The sequence below is a fragment of the Erinaceus europaeus genome, chromosome 4, assembly GCF_950295315.1.
Source record: "Erinaceus europaeus chromosome 4, mEriEur2.1, whole genome shotgun sequence".
Taxonomy (NCBI): domain Eukaryota; kingdom Metazoa; phylum Chordata; class Mammalia; order Eulipotyphla; family Erinaceidae; genus Erinaceus; species Erinaceus europaeus.
Window position 1 is genome coordinate 86,305,537 of NC_080165.1, and position 19,412 is coordinate 86,324,948.

General features: G+C 40.8%; 1 protein-coding gene across 1 annotated transcript in view; it reads left to right on the top strand.

Annotated features, from left to right (window-relative positions):
• The window catches only part of LOC103107678 (dystonin), a 552,693-nt gene that overhangs the window by 64,618 nt on the left and 468,663 nt on the right, over positions 1-19,412 (top strand). Inside the window, 1 exon segment of the mRNA XM_060190003.1 lies at positions 11,129-11,329. Within this exon segment, the coding sequence (XP_060045986.1) occupies positions 11,129-11,329 (201 nt within the window).

A 19,412-nucleotide genomic window follows, 5' to 3' on the forward strand; every position in this document is an offset into this window, starting at 1 on the left:
TTTCTTTCCATTTTTTAATATAGATATGACAAAGAGAAATTAAGAGAGGATGGGGACATAGAGGTCCTTGTGCTTGGTAATATGTGCGCTAAACTGGGTGTGCTACCACCTGGGCCCTAAAGATTTATTTATTGATGAGATATAGACATAGATAGATAGATAGATAGATAGATGGATGGATGGAACGGCAGAGCATTACTCTGGTACATGCAGTGCTGGGGAATGAACTCAAGACCGCATGCTTCGGAGTCCAACACTTTTCTATGCTGCACCACACCTCCTGAACCAACATTTAATATTCTCTGTAGATGCAAGGAGACTTAAATTGATTGAGCCATGTCCATATACCTACTTGTGACTACACTAGATTATGAGGCAAGGTATAGGGCGGACTGCTGAATACCTTGACTTGGCGCTATATCTTCAGAAATTATTGCTGAACAAGTGTTGATATGAGGTGGATGGTATATAAAAAAAGCAGAAGTTTCCTATGTGAGACTTCCAAGTGCTCACCACTTAGGTTAAAAGATATTTAGTGTAGATACCATAAATGGATACAGAAATGAAACAAAAAAGGCACCATTAAATGCTGTTAACACCTGTGATTATTGCACCACCTACTGTTTTAAAAGAAAATTTCTTTTGTTGAACCTCGACTTTTTATTTTATTTTTCCCCAGTATTTAGGATAAGCATATGTAATAAATAAGGGACTATGTAGTGGTTTGATGTAATAAAAGATTACATGTTGTTTATAGAGGGCCCAGAGCATACACATTCCAGTACACAAGGACCTGGCTTCAAGCCCTGCCCCCCACCTGCAGGGGGGAAGTTTCAGAAACAGTAAAGTAGTTGTCCCTCTTTCTCCTTTCCAATCTCCCCCTTTCACCTCAGTTTCTCTATGTATTTATCCAAAGTAAATAAATACATATTAAAGTTATTACAAAATTGTATTATTATTTTTATTTATAGGATAGAGAAAGCCAGGAATTGAGAGGGAAGGGGGTGATAGAGGAGGAAAAAGACAGAGAGACACTTGCAATACTGCTTAACCACTTGCAAAGCTTTCCCTCTACAGATGGGGATCAGGGGTTTGAACCTGGGTCCTTGTACACTCAACCAGGTGCACTAGAACTTGGCACCTATATTAAAATTATTATTAAAAAGCATTGGTTATAGTATCTATAGACACAACTCTCAACTACTAATTTGTGAATTTTGGTGCAAAATTCAATAAATGAATTAATAGTAAAAATGATAGTCTTTAGATGATTTTAGTATGTTCTAAGTAACTAATATGGATAATCTCTTCTAAATACTCAGAGCTCTGTGAGAGAGGCATTACTATGTATACCTTTGTCATATGAAGATGCTAAGACACATAGAAATAACTTGAGTAAGGATTCACATTTAGTAAGTGATGGAGCCCATTATTAAGCCAGGATAGTTTGAATCACCAGAGAAGAAATGCCTGGAACTTTCTGGAGCAGGGAACTCTCTCCTCAGTGATAACAAGAGTCTTGTAAATCAGAATTTCCACAATAATGTGATTTTTCCTAAGGAACATTCTCTTGATGATTAGCAGTGGTGGTTAGAATCTGAGCAGTAAAAAAAAAAAAAAAAAAAAAAAAGAATCTGAGCAGTACTTCGTGTGTGTCAGCCAGATAAACCTGCATTGAGATTTATTTTCCTTTATTTATTGATTCATTATTATTTATTATTATTATTTGCCTCCAGGGTCATTGCCTGCACCAAGAATCCACTGCTCCTGGAGGCCGTTTTTTCCCCCTTTGTTCCCCTTGTTGTTTATCATTGTTGTCATTATCATTATTGTTATTGCTGTCATTGTTGTTGGATAGGACAGAATGAATTTGAGAGAGGAGGGGAAGACAGAAAGGGAGAGAGAAAGACACCTGCAGACCTACTTCATGGCTTGTGAAGTGACCCCCCTGCAGGTTGGGAACCGGGGGCTCGAATCGGGATCTCTAGACGACACGGGTCCTTGCCTTTTGCGCCATGTGTGCTTAACCTGCTGAGCTACTGCCACCCTCTATTATTTATTTCTTTATTGCCACCAGGAATATTGCATGGCCTGAGTGCTTGCCCACATCCACCAAATTCTGGTGGCCATTTTTTTCTTTTCTTTCTTTCTTTTTTTTTTTTTTTTTAATATTACAGCACAGAGAGAAATTGAGAGGGAAAGAGAGAAAGACAGACATCTATAGATCTATCTGTTTCAGTGCTTTGAAGCATCTCCTCTGCTTGTGAAGTGTACCCCCCGTCATGAAAGTGTGGATCAGGGTCTCAAACCCTGGTCCTTGAGCTTTGTAATGTATGCTCTCAACTGGGTGCACCACCACCTGGGCCCTTGTTTTCCTCTTTAAGGTTTATTAATAACACATTTTATCTTTTATGATATTTTGACTCATACAAGTCATGTATCTGTTTTACCCCCCTCAATACATAGGACATGTTATTGAGTTTAGATTTTAACATAGAATATGGACCACAAACAAAAGTAGTCAAATTAATTAGAAACTATGAGTAAAGTATGTCTTCTGATGACAGGGGCTGCTTTTTCATTGGTAATTTGAGAGAGGCTATTTAATCTGACCTCTTACCAGCCTCACTTTTATCAAAATATCAACATATTAAAAATAGAAAAAGAGAAGGAATTTAACACTTACGCAGAAGCTAAAATCTAGCACCTGCGTGAGACATTCTAAAAGTTTTATCCGTAAAATCATAATGGCAAAAGTAAATGGTAAAGTCATAACACTCTCACTCAGTAAACAACAGTAGAATATCTCTGTACCTCATGTCCACTGAGAAATGTTCACAGTCTCATCTCTTTGCAGTGTCTTCATACCTTCAACACCAAACCATATTTTATTGTATTTATTTACTTTATTTATTTATTTATTTATTTACTTACTTTTTCCACTCCTGTCCCATCACCAAAGGTCTGTGTTCCATCCCTACCCCCATAGATTACCACTATAGTTCTCCCACAGTCTTGAAAATAGGAGGCTATTTTTTCCATTTTTGTTGCCCTTGTTGTGGTTGTTGTTGTTATAGCGGTTGTTATTGTTGGATAGGACAGAGAGAAATCGAGAGAGGAGGGGAAGACAGAGAGGAGGAGAGAAAGACAGACACCTGCAGATCTACTTCACTGCATGTGAAACGACCTCCCTGTAGGTGTAGAGCTGGGAGCTTGAATCAGAATCCTTACGCTGGTCCTTGCGCTTTGTGCCATGTGCGCTTAACCCACTGTGCTACCACCTAGCCCCCTATTTTTTTTTTACATTTGTATATTCAATTATCTATATTCCACATATGGAACCATTCTGTAGTTGTCCTTTACCTCCCTACTTGCTTCACTGAGCATAATCTGCAATTCCATCCACCTTATCCCAAAGGACACAATATCATCCCTTTTTATTATTGCATAGTACTCTGTTGACAAGTATTATATCTCATAATCATAACCAACACTAGATATCACTACTTATCAGATGCTGGTCTAAGTATAAATTTAGCAGATCCATTTGGCATTATACATGTGTTCATAGCTTCTTTGTGAAATGAGTACTAGTTTTAATCTTCATTTTAGAGATGACAAAAAGATAAGTACCTATTCAAGATCATTTAACTAGCAAGTGGCAGAAGCAGCATTTGGATCCAGATGATTTAGTTCAGTTTGTATACCATACTATAGTATTTATGAAAAGCTACTTAAGGGTATGTGTCTGGGGGTGACTCAGTGTTATAGTAACCTACCTTGCATATGTGAGACTTTGGGCTTGATCCTTGCCACTGCATAGGAATAACAGGTTAAATGAGAACTTCATGAATGATGGATGGAACTGTCTCATTATGCATACTGCCTGTCTGTCTCATTATTCATTCCATCATCCATCTCTCCCTTCCTCCCTTCCTTCCTTCCTTCCTTCCTGCTTTTCTTTCTTCCTTTCTTTCTTCCTTTCTTTCTTTCTTTCTTTCTTTCTTTCTTTCTTTCTTTCTTTCTTTCTTGTGCTAGGATCTCATTCTTGCGTGACTCTGCTGCTCCTAGGTTGACTTTTTCATTCTTTTAAATACGTGTGTGTGTGTGTATGAAGGAAAAGCAGAGGGAGGGAGGATGAGAGAGACAGAGATAAATGAACAGGGGGGTAGATAGCATATGGTTATGCAAAGAAACTCTCATGCTTAAGGCTCCAGAGTCCCATGTTCAATCCTTGGTACCACCATAAGCCAGAGCTGAGCAGTGCGTTGGTAAAATAACAAAACAAACAAATGAAAACAAAACAAAAACAAACAAAAACAGAAATGTTCAGACAGCTCTCTATCTTTGGAAGTTCTTTTGGTGTCTGGTGCTGTGGTTCTCTCATGGAGTGTCAAGGCTAGAACCCCACACATTAGGCTTTGTAAGGCACATACTCTACTAGGTGAGCTATCTCTTGGTCCCTCTCTCATGTTTTTTTATTAAAAAAAAAAAGCTTTGTTGACAAGGTGTGTTAATGATAGAAAGCATGTATTAGGTCCTAGATTCACTTTCTGACACTGTTGAAAAAGTCATTTAAAAAATAGTGCACCCTCAGGGTTCTGCTTCAGCATCCCTTGAACTCACTATAAAAGTTGGGGAAACTTAGGGCTTGTCTCTCTCTTTCTTTCTCTAATCTATATGTCTCTAAAGGATGTATTTTATTCTTTTTCTACTTATGCTTTGTTTGCTTTTTGAATAGAGACAGAAAAGTGTTGGGCTGAGCTTCACTGATGGGAGACAGATGACCAGGGACTCATGGCTGAGCTATAGGCAGTATCTCTTTATTCACGTGGAACGCAGCACAATCTAAGCCAAGCTAAACAAAACTAAAGTAAATCACAATGTTGTCATTATATATACTTGCCAAGTAGGGTGTAAACAGAATGTGATGTAGAGAGGGTGGAGAGAAAACTGACTGATGAAAATCAGGGTGTGACAAGGAGAGGGGGCGGAGCAGTTGAGAATTCTACCACTGAACCACCAATGCCCTGGAGGGAGGGTGGTGCTTAGTTAACAATGGTTATGTAAATAGAATACAGTGTTAAGCAGGGGGGATTAAACCAAATGAAACAGGTTTTTAGAAGCAGAATTAGAAGCATACCAACAATTCCCCCTTTCTTTTTAACTAATGGCCATAGTATCAGGAGTGTGGGGTGAACAGAAACCTATATCATACAGGTGTTTTCAAAAGAACTGGCATATGACATGGAGGAACAAAATAGGAGAGCAGCAAGAACCAGTGTGATGCCAAGGGGAGTGTTTCTTGCCTCAAAAGGCAAGGCCTAGCAGGTGAAAGGACATTTCTTGCCTCTGGGGGCATCAGTTGCCTCTGGGGGCGCTTCATGCCTCTGTGGGCATCTCTTGCCTCAAAGGGCATTACCTGCCTCTGGGAGCAGAGCCTGCAGGCAAGGGGACATGGCCTATAAAGTCCCAAGGCAGCTGGCTGCAGTCAGTCTTTGAGAAACCTAGCAGCGTAAAGGGAAACTACTGTAAAGTTGTGTAAAGTGTCCAAGAGGTGTGCCAGTAAGTCCAATGGAAGTGTCAGTCCAAAGTAGCTGACCACGGAAGAAAATGCCAGGGGATGAAACGCTGCACGTCTGTATCAATGGGGAATGTCAGGCACTAGAATTCCGCTTTTCTGTAGAGAGTGAGCTTTGGAGTCTGTGAATCTGTTTCTTCAGGTCGTGCCAGGTCACATCATTGGTTTCCAGGGGTGCATTGTAGTCATTCCATCTTGTGGGTGATGTCAGAGAACAGGGGTCCAAATGGATTTCCAGGAATTCCATTTGAGTAGATGCTTTTCCATGTGAAGACTTGACAGCTGAAATTCACTTACTTGTCAAACAAAACTTGTAGCAGATTAGAAGTTTTACTATAATTGATAACTCCATTATAATTGGAAGTCCTTTCTAGTATGATTTTAAGGTTGTCTAAACAGTTTAAACTCAATAAAATGTGGAAAGGTAAACAGAAGAACCACGGTAGAGGCCTCAGGCATGAGAATCATTAACATAATCATTGCACTATCTGCCCCACCCATAACTCATACCGTTTTCAGGATTAAACGTTTCAGATTTATGCCAAGACATAAAAAAAGAAATCAAAGGAGGGAAAAACAATTTTTTGGATTGTTTCTGGATGTCTCTAGAAATCATGGCTGCGTTCAGCATTTTTTTTTTTTAAGTCAGTGTCATACAGAAATTCAGTCATTCAAATCACTCTCTTATGAAACGCAACTTGAACCAGATTATCCAGATCTCACCATGTAGCATCATGAGTCCCCGGAGGGCGTCCTAGTCCAAAAAGCTCCTCAAAATTCCATTTAGGGTGCTTCTGACTGTTCCTGCAGGATTGCAGGCACCCGTTTTTAAAAGTGTCTTCTCATCAAAGAAAGAATCCAATCAGGAAAGTAGAACTAATCACGTGTCTCCATTCTTGGGGACTGCCAGGGTACTGGAGAATGCTCCTCAAATTAGAGTAGTCCTTCTCCATGGGAAACATGCGAGAAGAAGCCCAGAAAGTCCCAGGGGAAATCTCTGTGCATTTTCCAAGCTCTATGAACACAGTCACAAGAAACCAAAGTTCCCGGTCAGGGAACCAAAGTGTGGCCCAGAGCAAAATGTTCCAGAGACAGAGAAACTGTCTCATGATGAAGCAGTAGAGGCTTTGGAAAACCTCTTCATAAGTAGAAAGGCAACCCATGGCAGATGGGTAGCTAAGTTTACTTATCTGGGGGATGGGCGGGTTAGGTCGGTGCCGGTCCCTGTTTGGGTGCCATTATGTCGGGCTGAGCTTCACTGATGGGAGACAGATGACCAGGGACTCATGGCTGAGCTATAGGCAGTATCTCTTTATTCACGCGAAACGCAGCACAATCTAAGCCAAGCTAAACTAAACTAAAGTAAAACTCACAATGCTGTCCTTATATATACTTGCCAAGTAGGGTGTAAACAGGATGTGATGTAGAGAGGGTGGAGAGAAAAGTGACTGGTGAAAATCAGGGTGTGACAAGGAGAGGGGGCGGAGCAGTTGAGAATTCTACTACTGAACCACCAATGCCCTGGAGGGAGGGTGGTGCTTAGTTAACAATGGTTATGTAAATAGAATACAGTGTTAAGCAGGGGGGATTAAACCAAATGAAACAGAAGAGGTTTTTAGAAGCAGAATTAGAAGCATACCAACAGAAAAGTCTAGAAGGAAGGGGGAGATAGAGAGTGAGAGGGAAAGAAACTCACAACTCTGTTTCACCACTCATGAAGCTTCCCCCTTGCAGGTGGGGACCCAAGGTTTGAACCAAGATCCTTGTGCATTGTAATATGTGTGCTAAACTGGGTGCTCTACTGCCCAGCCTCCTGCTTTGTTTTAATAAATCCCTGTCTCCGTGAGAAAAAAAACACAATAAAACATATGTACTTGGATGTAACAGAAATTATGAATGTCGACATGAATGGTACTCAGTTCTTGAGAAATATATAATGATGAAGTGAAAATTACTGAAAATTAATAAAGACCGATTAAAATGTCTTAATTTATATTATTAAAGTAATACTTGAATATCTTCTTGCATATACTGTAGAATTTCTCTAGAGTGGATACAGAGATGTGAATTTACTAGGCCATTCTCCAGAATGAATGTACCGATACATTGCAGGGTTTTTTTTGGTCACTTTCAGAGAGTATTATGAGGTTTATTTCCTTAAATGTTTCTATAATTTGTGGGTCCTTATGGACTACTGGTAATAATATATGTTAAGCAATATCCAGTTTACTGTTATTCATTTGAATATTAGAAAAAGAATTTGCAAGAGAAAGAGAATATGCATTCTTACCAAGGAGATGGTCTCAACTCCTTCTCTATATTGGGAGCTAGCCCAACAGTTAATTTAATTCTATACCACACAGCTTTGTGGTTAGAAAGAATACAGGGACTAGGAAGTTAATGCCATCTAGTGGTTTGATTAAGTTTGGCTTCTGTTTGTAACTTTGCCAGGGAAAACATACAGTATTCCTATCATGGTAAGATTTGAACTAAAAATGTTAAATTATGCTTTGTAATCTTTAAGTTTTATAGTAAGTTATGTACACTACTTTGTGATGGGAAGTATTTGGATTATGCAGTGATCTGCATACGATTATGCAGTGATCTGCATACTACAAGATAAATACTGAAGGGGCTGGAAGAGTGCAGATTTATATTTTAAATGATGTTTTATATATTTATTAATGTGCTTGATATGCATGGATGAGTAAAATGTATCAATACATGTATAAATTAACATTGTTAGGTTGGGGAGATTGTGTGGAAGCAATACAAAGTACTTTCATGCAAGAAGTCCCAGGTTCTATCACCTGGTCCCACCAAAAGCCAGAGCTGAGTTATGCTCTAATAAATAAATACATGCATAAACACACACACACACACACACACACACGACTTTTACAGATTTTCATGACCAAAAATAACCAGAGGAATTTGTGTGTGTGTGTGTGTGTGAGAGAGAGAGAGAGAGAGAGAGAGAGAGAGAGAGAGAAGGGGGAGAGATTGATTTTTGGCCTTGCTCCTAGAAAAATGGAAAGAGATCAATGCATGTGTGTATGTATGTGTACGTCTATGTCTGTGTTTTTGTTATGTTATTTTTTGGGGGGGGGGAATGAATAGAGAAAATTGCACATTTCTGCTACCTCTGGTATAGGAGAAAACTGTTCTACTGTGTCTTTTTATTTTGAGAGAGAGAGACAGAGACAGAAAGAAAGACACAGAAGAACCAGAGAACTGCTCAGCTCTGGTTTATGGTGGTACTTGGGATTGAACCTGGGATTTTGGAGCCTCAGGCAACAAAATCTTTATGTTCTCTCCCTATATCCTTACTGTGTCTTCTTTCCTGTGTGTCTCCTACTTGAATACAGAGAACACTTGTGGATTTGTAGAAACTTGATATGGGGAGGTTTTTTTCTAATACCAAGCATTTTCTGTGACACCAGCTGGATGCAGTACAGTTTAAATGAATTTTGACACAGTCTGAGATAGCACTGATACTATCTTATTGGGGAAGGGCTCATTCCCATGAGATTGCTCCCAATTTCAGATACTGATTATAAATAGTAGGTCTTCAGTTTACACACAATGAATCTGGCTACAAATCGGTTGTCTATTACTCCCCTTCTGTGATTAATTTGCTAAAGTAGCCCACAAAACTCAAGGAAACATTTATTTGCATGTACTAGTTTAGCAAAGGATATAGATGCACAACCAGATGAAGAGATAAAATAGGTTGAGGTCTGGGAGGATCCCCAGAACAGGAACTCTGTCTCCATGGAGTTGGGTGTGTCATCCTACCAGTGTGGCTGCATTTACAAAGCTCTCAGAACCCTGGACAGTTGGCATTTTGTGGAGGCATCCTCTTTGAGGAATGGTCAATTATTGTCTCCATTTGTAGTCCTTCTCTGGAGGAGGAGAAGAAGGAGGAGAAGGAGGAGGTGTGGGCACCTAGTCACAACTTGACCCTTTAAATGATTAAGTAGACCCTTGATCCAAAATCAGGGACTATTCAGGAGCCCATCTCTAGTCTCAGCTTCATTGACTTCTCTGAGATCTACTGTCCCTGAAACCTGACCTGTCTGTCCACTTTTACCTTTCATTATGCATTCCAGCACACCTGTGAACTCTTGTAAGACTATTTTCCCTGCTTTCCTGTAAAATTTAAACCACAACAGAACAATTTCATGTAATTCTTGATATTTCCAGAATTGTGCATTCCCAAATACATAATGTGGCTTAGTTGAACTTGTGCTCTTTAGGGCACTGCCTTTTATTTATGTTTAGATTTCCACTTTCTAGTACTTATAATGGTGCTTTGTATTCCTGTTGTGCTTCCTTTGGAGACTGTTCTCAGGAACACAGAGTTGCACTTTACTCTGGAATAAAGTACTGTTTTCTACACCTTGCACCTTGCTTAAGTGGAAGGATCTTGCTTTACACAAAGTCTGATTTATGTATATATATTTATAGATACTGATGTGCCCACTAGTTTTTTTTCTGGCTGGGGGGGCTGGTTTTATTGGATGAAAAATATTTTTAAATTTATATTTCAAATCATTTTATTATAGAGGAACTAATGGCCTATAGTTGTTGACACAATTTCTCATCTCCATGATAGGTATTTGCAAAACAATCCCCCACCCAATTTAGGCCCTTTCCCAACATCATGCACCAAGCCCCCAAAGCTCTACCACCCTACTGTTTCCCCAGAATCATTTGCTGTGGTGCAATCTCCCACTGCTGGGATAGCCTGAGGGTGCTTCTTCCTGAGCAAGTGCTCTCTGGGTTGGAGACAACTCAACTGGAGCCAATCTAGGCTGCTGCATGGGAGAGGGATCAGGAACTCGTGCCGAGCTAACGTCGCAGGAGATACACTCTGGAACTCTTGGAGCCGGAAAGCAATTCCAAGTGTGTTTACTCAGAAAAGCAGCTGTATATATACTCGCCAAGTAGGGTGGAAACAGGATGTGACGTAGAGAGGGTGGAGCAAAAAAAGACTGGTAGAAATCAGGTTGTACTAGGAGAGGGGGCGGAGCAAAAAGACCGTGAACCAGCGGTGATTAAACCAATGCCCTGGAGGCAGGGTGGTGCTTAGTTAACAGTGGTTTATGTAAATAGACTGCAGCTTTAAGTGGGATCAAACCAATGCCCTGAAGGCATGTGGGTGCTTAGTTAAGCAGGATTAGAGACAGAAGCTTTAAGCCGGGGGAGCTGGCATACTACCCAACATCCCACATCCTGTCCAAGTTTTACTTTGTGTTTTTCTGGCCTTGGTTCTTAACTTCTACTTATAATTGAGATCAGCCAGTATTTATCCTTGGATGAAAAATATTTAATATAGAGTAACTCTGGTCTCAGAAAAATGGAGATGCATTACAGAACACAAGAGCCTCCTTTGTACCTTAAACCTCACTTCGGGAATGTAAATTATCTTGTTAAACTTTGTGACTTTTGGAGCTCTTTGTGTAACTGTCCCCCCAGCTTCTAAACTAACTCCATACAAACCTTGATTTTTTTTTTCCTTTTCTGTTGTGTTTTCTGCCACAGGGATTCAGAGCAAGTCCACGGCACATTAGAAGACGAGCTGCTGCAGCTGCAGCTGCCCGTCTGGAAGAAGCTGCACCCATAGTTGAAGTTCACCATCAGAGTGAGCAAGAAATTTCAGTGAGGAAGCGAAGAATCAAGAAAAATAGCCGAGTTCAACCAGAGTTCTATCACTCTGTTCAAGGTGCTCCAGCCAGAAGACCTGTAAGCAAAGACTTATCTTCTCTCTTTTTTAAATTTTTTATTTATAAAGTGGAAATATTAACAAGACCACAGGATAAGAAGGGTTCTTTTCCACACAATTCCCACCACCAGAACTCCGTATCCCATCTCGTCCATTGGTAGCTTTCCTATTCTTTATCCCTTTGGGAGTATGCACCCAAGATCATTACAGGGTGCAGAAGGTGGAAAGTCTGGCTTCTGTGATTGCTTCCCTGAACATGGGCATTGGCAGGTCGATCCATGCTCCCAGTCTGCCTCTCTGTTTTGTTAGTGGGGGTAGGGTTCTGGGGAGGCAGGACTCCAGGACACATTGATGGGGTTGTCTGCTCAAGGAAGTCATGGTAGCATCTGGAACTTGGTAGCTGAAAAAGAGTTAAGATATAAAGCCAAACAAACTGTTGACTAATCATGAACCTAAAGGCTGGAATAGTACAGATGAAGATTTGCGGGGTTTCCATTTTGAAAAAAGCTAGTAGGTCTATTTTAGGTATATTCCAAGGGACCCATGACTTCACTAGTTTTTGCCTGAGCCTGATAGCTAATATGCAGGTGGACCCAGGCTACTATCTGGGGAGATGGTGTTATAGTTGGAAAAAGGACTAGGAAGCAGAATCAGGGGAGAGGACTTGTCTCCTAACAATATTAAATACACAGCATGGCTATTTTCTTAGTTTAAACATCTCCAGGTTAACTATGAATAATTAGATTATTGTTTTTTCCCAAGTGGCAGTATACCCCTCCAGGAAGAATGTGGTTGCACAGAAGGCAGTAGGGTAGAGGTATGAGAAATCAGATAGTTCTTATCAGACTGACAGGTCTAAAAACTGGCAACTTCTGAACCCTGTGAGAACTAGAATCTGTAATGAGCCTAGAGGGCAGAGAGTAAATTAATTGGAGTACAATAATGATGAGATCAGTGTTGGTGAAGAGAATGACAACAAAGCCAGATTCAGGATTGAAAAAGTATGGAGAAAGATAGACTAGAGTTTGGGGTAGTTTAACCTGCTGTGCACTACCATCAGCAGCCATTCTTCAGAAGTGTGAAGCTCTCAGACCAGTTAGACTTGCTCTTCTCTTTGCGGTCAGCTTCAGTGACTGCGTAAGGTGGTTGGCTTTCTCAGGTGGGTGCCTGTATATTGTTTCAAGGTAGAAGGAGCTTCCTTCCTTCCTTCCTTCCTTCCTTCCTTCCTTCCTTCCTTCCTTCCTTCCTTTCCTTCCATCTCTCTCTCTCCCTCCCTTCCTCCCTCCCTCTCTCTTTCTCTCGCCACCAGGGTTATCACTGGCGCTTGGTGCCAGCACTAAGAATCCACCACTTGGGAGTTGGGCGGTAGCGCAGCGGTTAAGTGCAGGTGGCGCTAAGCGCAAGGACTAGCATAAGGATCCCTCCACCTGCAGGGGAGTCACTTCACAAGTGGTGAAGCAGGTCTGCAGGTGTCTGTCTTTCCCTCCCCTTCTCTGTCTTCCCTTCCTCTCTCCATTTCTCTCTGTCCTATCCAACAACAACATCAATAATAACTACAACAATAAAACAACAAGGGCAACAAAAGGAAATAAATAAGAAAGAAAAAAGACAAAAAAAAATCCACTACTTCTGGTGGCCATTTTTTCTCTCATTTTGTTTCTTTTCTTTCTATTTTATTTGATAGGACAGAGAGAAATTGAGAGGAGTGGGGGAGATAGAGAAAAACAGAAAAAGATAGACGCCTGCAGACCTCCTTCACCAGTCATCATGCTTCCCCTTGTGGGTGGGGGCCTTGAATCTTGTCCTTGGCATGGTTATGTATGTACTCAACCAGGCGCATCACCACCCAACCTCTCTCTGACTTTCTTTCTTGGATGCGATTGTCACACATGCTTTTTTTTTTTTTTTTTTTTTTTTTTTAAACCAAGACAGTGGCAGTTAAGGATTTGTGGCATAGAAAAAGTCACTTAAATTTTTTTAAAAATATTTTCTTACTATTATTTTTTTCAATAAACTTTATTAGAGTATGTTTCCCTATGGTTTTTACCTATGCTATGGGAAGCATATTTTTGTCATTCTTCATGCCAGCCTAAGGGAGGCCCCATGATTTGACTTGATAATAAGTCCTTCTGTAGGGGTAACTGTGTGGCTGGTACATGTGTAAATTGCTAAAAGGCCAGGAGAATGCTTTAACTCATTGACCAATCACAATGGGAAGAAGTAAATTCCTTTATAGAAGAGCCTTTATTTATCTTGTTTATTTTTGAATAATTGTAAAATACTGTGTTGCAAGTTTAGAGTTTTTTTCTCATGATTTAACAAAAAAAGGCTATTGAAGTAGAATTTGTATTTGTGTGAAAAATTATGAACTAATAGGAATTTTTTTCATTCAAAAGTCATATGCTTTTTATTGCCTGAGAGAGAGAGAGAGGGAGGGAGAGAAACCAGAACACTATTTTCCCATTTTATGTGGTACTGGAGAATGAACCCCAAGGCCTATTCATGCAAAACAGTCATTCTACTGCTGAGCACCTCCTTTATCCCAAGTATATGCTTTTTTTTTTAAATATAGAAAGCAAAAGCCACACATAATTAATAACTAACAGTAATTCCATAAGATGGATGTTATCGTTTCTATTTAATATATGATAACATTGAGACCTTAAGGGGAGTAAGTTGTGTGAAGTACAGTCTATGGTTTAGATCTAGATAGCCTGCCTTCACAGACCATGTACTTACCTTTTTACCATGCCTTCTTTTTTTTTTTAAATTTTTTATTTAAGAAAGGATTAATGAACAAAAACATAAGGTAGGAGGGGTACAACTCCACACAATTCCTACCACTCAATCTCCATAACCCACCCCCTCCCATGATAGCTTTCCCATTCTCTAGCCCTCTGGGAGCATGGACCCAGGGTCGTTGAGGGTTGCAGAAGGTAGAAGGTCTGGCTTCTGTAATTGCTTCCCCGCTGAACATGGGCGTTGACTGGTCGGTCCATACTCCCAGTCTGCCTCTCTCTTTAACTTGTAGGGTGGGTCTCTGGGGAAGCTGAGCTCCAGGACACATTGGTGGGGTCTTCAATCCAGGGAAGCCTGGCCAGCATCCTGGTGGCATCTGGAACCTGGTGATTGAAAAGAGAGTTAACATATGAAGCCAAACAATTTGTTGAGCAATCATGGATCCCAAGCTTGGAATAGTGGAGAGGAAGTGTTAGGGAGGTACTCACTGCAAACTCTAGTGTACTTCTGCTTTCAGGTATATATTTTGCAGTAGTTTATGGGTACATGTGAACATAAGCTCTCTCTCACAGAAACTGGTGTATATCTAGGTTATGGGACTTTGTTAGAAAGTGAACTACCTGAGATGAAATTAGAGTGTACTATAAAAAGAAAGGTCTCACCCGAGTAATGAAGCTGAAGGGTTGTCATTCCACACGTGAAGTCTCTGGACCCAGTCTGAGGTGAAGCATGTTGAGGTGGCAATCGTTGCGTTGGTTAGGTTGTGATCGGCAGATGCAATATTATTTGGTTTGGATTGGGAGATGCATACCACGCCTTCTTATAGTACCTGCTCTCTAGAGCTTTGCAGTTGAGTCAGTGGTTAGACATGCAAATAAGTAAATGTAGTACATGTTTGCATTATGGAAGCATTTTAAAGAGCAGCTATATTTACAGAGACAGATGGCTGACTTGAGAGGTAAGAAGTTATCAGACAGAATGTGGAGTTAAGTATTCCATATAAGAAGAATATATTCAAACACATAGGAATTTGTACATGAAATGGTCTAGCATACTTAAGGAACACCTTAAGTGATGGAGCAGGACAAGACCAGATGCCTGTGTTCTCTCTCTCTCTCTCTCCCTCTCTCTCCCTTTCCCTCTACCCCTCTCCCTGTCTCCCTCCCACCCCCTCTCTTACACACACACACACACACACACACACACACACACACACACACACACACACACACAGCTAAACCATTGAGTTTATCTTTTTGTTTTGTTTTGTTTTGTTTTGTTTTGATTTTTATAAAAAGGAAACACTGACAAAACCATAGGATAAGAGTGGTACAACTCCACACAATTCCCACCACCAGAACTCCATATCCCATCCTCTCCCCTGATAGCTTTCCTATTCTTTAACCCTCTGGGACTATGGACCCAAGGTCATTGTGGGATACAGAAGGTGGAAGGTTTGGCTTCTGTAATTGCTTCCCCGCTGAACATGGGCGTTGACAGGTCGATCCATACTCCCAGCCTGCCTCTCTCTTTCCCTAGTGGCGGGGTTCTGGGGAATCAGAGCTCCAGGACACATTGGTGGAGTCATCTGTCCAGGGAAGTCTGTTGGCATCATGGTAGCATCTGGAACCTGGTGGCAGTTAGCAGAGTCACATGTGTTCAGTTTCCAGGAGAAGTAGATATGGCGGATGGATGCCTGGGGCACCTTCGCTGAGAGAAATCTGACCAGGAGAAGAAGCCGCAGCCAAAGAACTGAGTTTATCTTCTATGGTGGAAATCTATCATATAAAGTAAGGCATTGGTTCTTTACTAAGAATCTAGCTAACTCTCATGTTTTTAAAAGAAAATCTCATATGGGCTAGGATGGATGAATGATTGGTTATCAAAGTTTAAAAGCTGTCAACCACCACTATTCTTCTATGAGCACTGTGTTTTAACTGTTTTGGGTAGTAAGACATAGTCCTCATGCCTCTGTGACTTTGATTCTGTTAATTATTTTTATTTTTTTAAATTTTTTTTACATTTATTTATTTATTTATTTTCCCTTTTGTTGCCCTTGTTGTTTATCATTGTTGTTGTTATTGCTGTCATCATTGTTGGATAGGACAGAGAGAAATGGAGAGAGGAGGGGAAGACAGAGAGGGGGAGAGAAAGAGAGACACCTGCAGACCTGCTTCACCACCTGTGAAGCGACTCCCCTGCAGGTGGGGAGCCGGGGGCTCGAACCTGGATCCTTATGCTGATCTTTGTGCTTTGCGCCACCTGTGCTTAACCCGCTGAGCTACGCCTGACTCCCTCTGTTAATTATTTTGTTCTTGAATACCAAGCCTTAGTATTTGTTTGCTTGGTGAACTCCAATTCACCTCTTAAGACTGGCTCATGTTTAAGTGATTTGTTTAGAGGTGCTTTTTTTTATCCTTCTTGTCAGAGTGTGAGGTTCCTTTGCTTTTGATTTTCAGTAATTTGTACAGATCGCCAACATAGCAGTTATATAAATAAAAAGGGCAGGCTCTGTAGTAAGTCTAACATGGACTCAAGTCTTTGTATTTCAGAGGGAACGGTTGGCTTAATATGAGGGTTTTAGAGAAGAGGTTTTGAAGAATGGACTATTTATAGAGGTTTATTTTGCCAGCAAAGTGGAACCTGGTTACTTATTATTACTTGCTTGAAAGGGCAATGGGAGGGTGAATTTATTTTATTTTATTTTATTTTATTTTTCTCCTAGTAAGAAGATCTGGAGCCACAGAAGTCTTTCTACAAGAATGTGGTTGAAAATTGTAGTCACACAGAGACCAAGGGTCAGGAAGGGAACATAGAGAAATTATATATATATATGCCAAGCCGTGGTGTACAGGATTAAACGCACATAGTACAAAGCATAAGGACCCACACAAGGATCCCGGTTCAAACCCCTGGATCCCCACCTACAGGAGGGTTGCTTCACAAGTGGTGAAACAGGTCTGCAGGTGTCTATCTTTCTCTCTCACTCTGTCTTCCCCTCCTCTCTCAGTTTCTCTCTGTCCTATTAAAAAAAAAAGCCACAGGAGCAGAGGATTTGAATTGCAGGCACTGAGCCCATGCAATAACCTTGGATGCGAAGGGAGAGAGAGAGAGAGAGAGAGAGAGAGAGAGAGAGAGAGAGGAGTTGAATATATCTCCTTCCTGGATCGTGCTAATCCTCTCCTTTGACATAACCTAAGTGACAGAAATCAAAGGAGCTTAGGTCATTTTGATGATATAGATATCCCTCAAGGACAGCACAAAGCAGAGAGGGATAGAGAGTCTGAGACTGAATAGGGACAGTGGAGAATAAAGAAAGCATAGTTGAATATCTTTTGTGCCAAGGCTTTCAGTTCTCTGAGACTCAACTTTCTAATTGTGAAGTAGCAGCAATAGTAGAGACATCATTTGGTCTTGAGGGTGAAGTGAATGGATATATAGTATGAAATGTTCTGATGACTTACTGAGAAAAACACAGTAGATGGAATCCCACTCTCTCCTCTCCTAAACTTTATGTTCTTTGGGTGCATGGCATCTAATCTAGACTATCTCCTGACATCTGACTCTGCTTTACTGAGTCAATGAATGAATGATGATTATACATGAAATACAGCTAAGGAAGTGAGTGGTACAAGTGGTAAACACTATGGAAATTCAGAAAATGAAGAGTTTTTTGTTTTTTCTTTCACCAAATTGGCTGGTCAGGGGATAACTGCCTTTTGGGAGAGATGAGATCAACTTGGTAAAGACTGGATGTGTAGTAGATTCTAGGTCTGGGTTATAAAGTTAACAGAAGTACTAAGAATCGTATTCCTGGATTATGGAGATTTGTATTAGAGATGCAGAAAATAATTCTGGAAAAGAGATTGGGGTCAGAATGCATTTCAGAAAAATAACTGAGTTTTTTTTTTCTGTTTTAGATTAAGTATGAACAGGGTGAGTCAGAGGGTGACAGAATAGGGGTCAGTTTAGTAGCTACTAATAGAAGTCTAGATATGAGGTAGGTAGGACCTAGACTTGGGCCTAATCCACGAAGCTTTCTGTCAGCATCTAATGATGACTGCTGATGCAGGCTGAGGATGGCCTTCACCCTTTCTTCTTTAGAAGAATCAATCGAAGGGGAGAAAGATCAGACAGGAAGAAGTAGGTGGTTATTCTATTGCTCAGGGCAATAAAAAATTATTGAGAGTATCCTTTGTGGTAGGTAAAGTTTATCTTTACCTTTCATCTTCTGACTGTGGACTTGGATACTGGATTTATTAGAGTTGTTAATGAGGAAGCTGTTGGCTCCTTGCCTCATAAAATTTCCATACCATCTTCTGGAATCTTATCATCTCTGCTCTCTGTTTTCTTTCTTTGTTTCTTTCTTTCTTTGTTTCTTTCTCCCTCCCTCCCTCCCTCCCTTCCTTCCTTCCTCCCTCCCTCCCTTCCTCCCTCCCTTCCTCCCATTTATTTATTGGATAGAAACAGCCAGAAATTGAAAGGGAAGGGGGTGGTAGGAAGGGAGAGAGACAGAGAGAGACACCTGCAGCCCTGCTTCACCACTAGCAAAGCTTTCCCCATGCAGGTGGGGACTCCTTGCACACTGTAACATGTGTGTTTAACCAGGTGCACCACCACCCAGCCACCTGGCCCCCTCCCCTCTGTTTTTATGCCATGTGTGGAGTTGAGCTATGTTTTGAATTCTCTTCTGGATATGGTTAGGGACAATGAGTAGTGCTAGCAAGCACCACTTGCCCAAAGCCTATACCTTTCCTAACCATGCATTTAGAGAAAAATCAGTGATTTTGGCCTCCAAGGTTATCGCTGGGGCTCACTGCCTGCACTACAAATCCACTGCTCCTATGGCTATTTTTTAGATTTTAGTTTTTAGTTTTTTGTTTTTTTTTGGATAGGACAGAGAGAAATTGAGAGGGGAGGGGGAGATAGAGAGGGAGAGAGACAGACACCTATAGACCTGCTTCACCTTTTGTGAAGCCACCCCCTGCATGTGGGGTGCAGGGTACTTGAATATGGATCCTTGTGTGAGTCCTTACACTACATACTATGTGCACTTAACCCAGTGCTCTACTGCCCAGCCTCTGAAAATCAGTGTTAATCTACATTGCCATTCCAGCAACTCTGATTCTGGCTTGCTGATAGAATTAAAGTAAAAAAAAATTCTGGTTGTGATGAATCAGTATTATTGAAATGATTTATATGACATACTCCAGGCTTCTCTAGTGGGAATTTGAATGAGAAATAGACCTCTAACTGAGAGACTGAGGCAGAATGCTTCTGGGAAGGAGATGAATCAGAAAATATGACATTGCAGTTTGATCAAGCTTTCAGAGGATTATCCTCTTGGTGAAGTGGGCCGCTTGT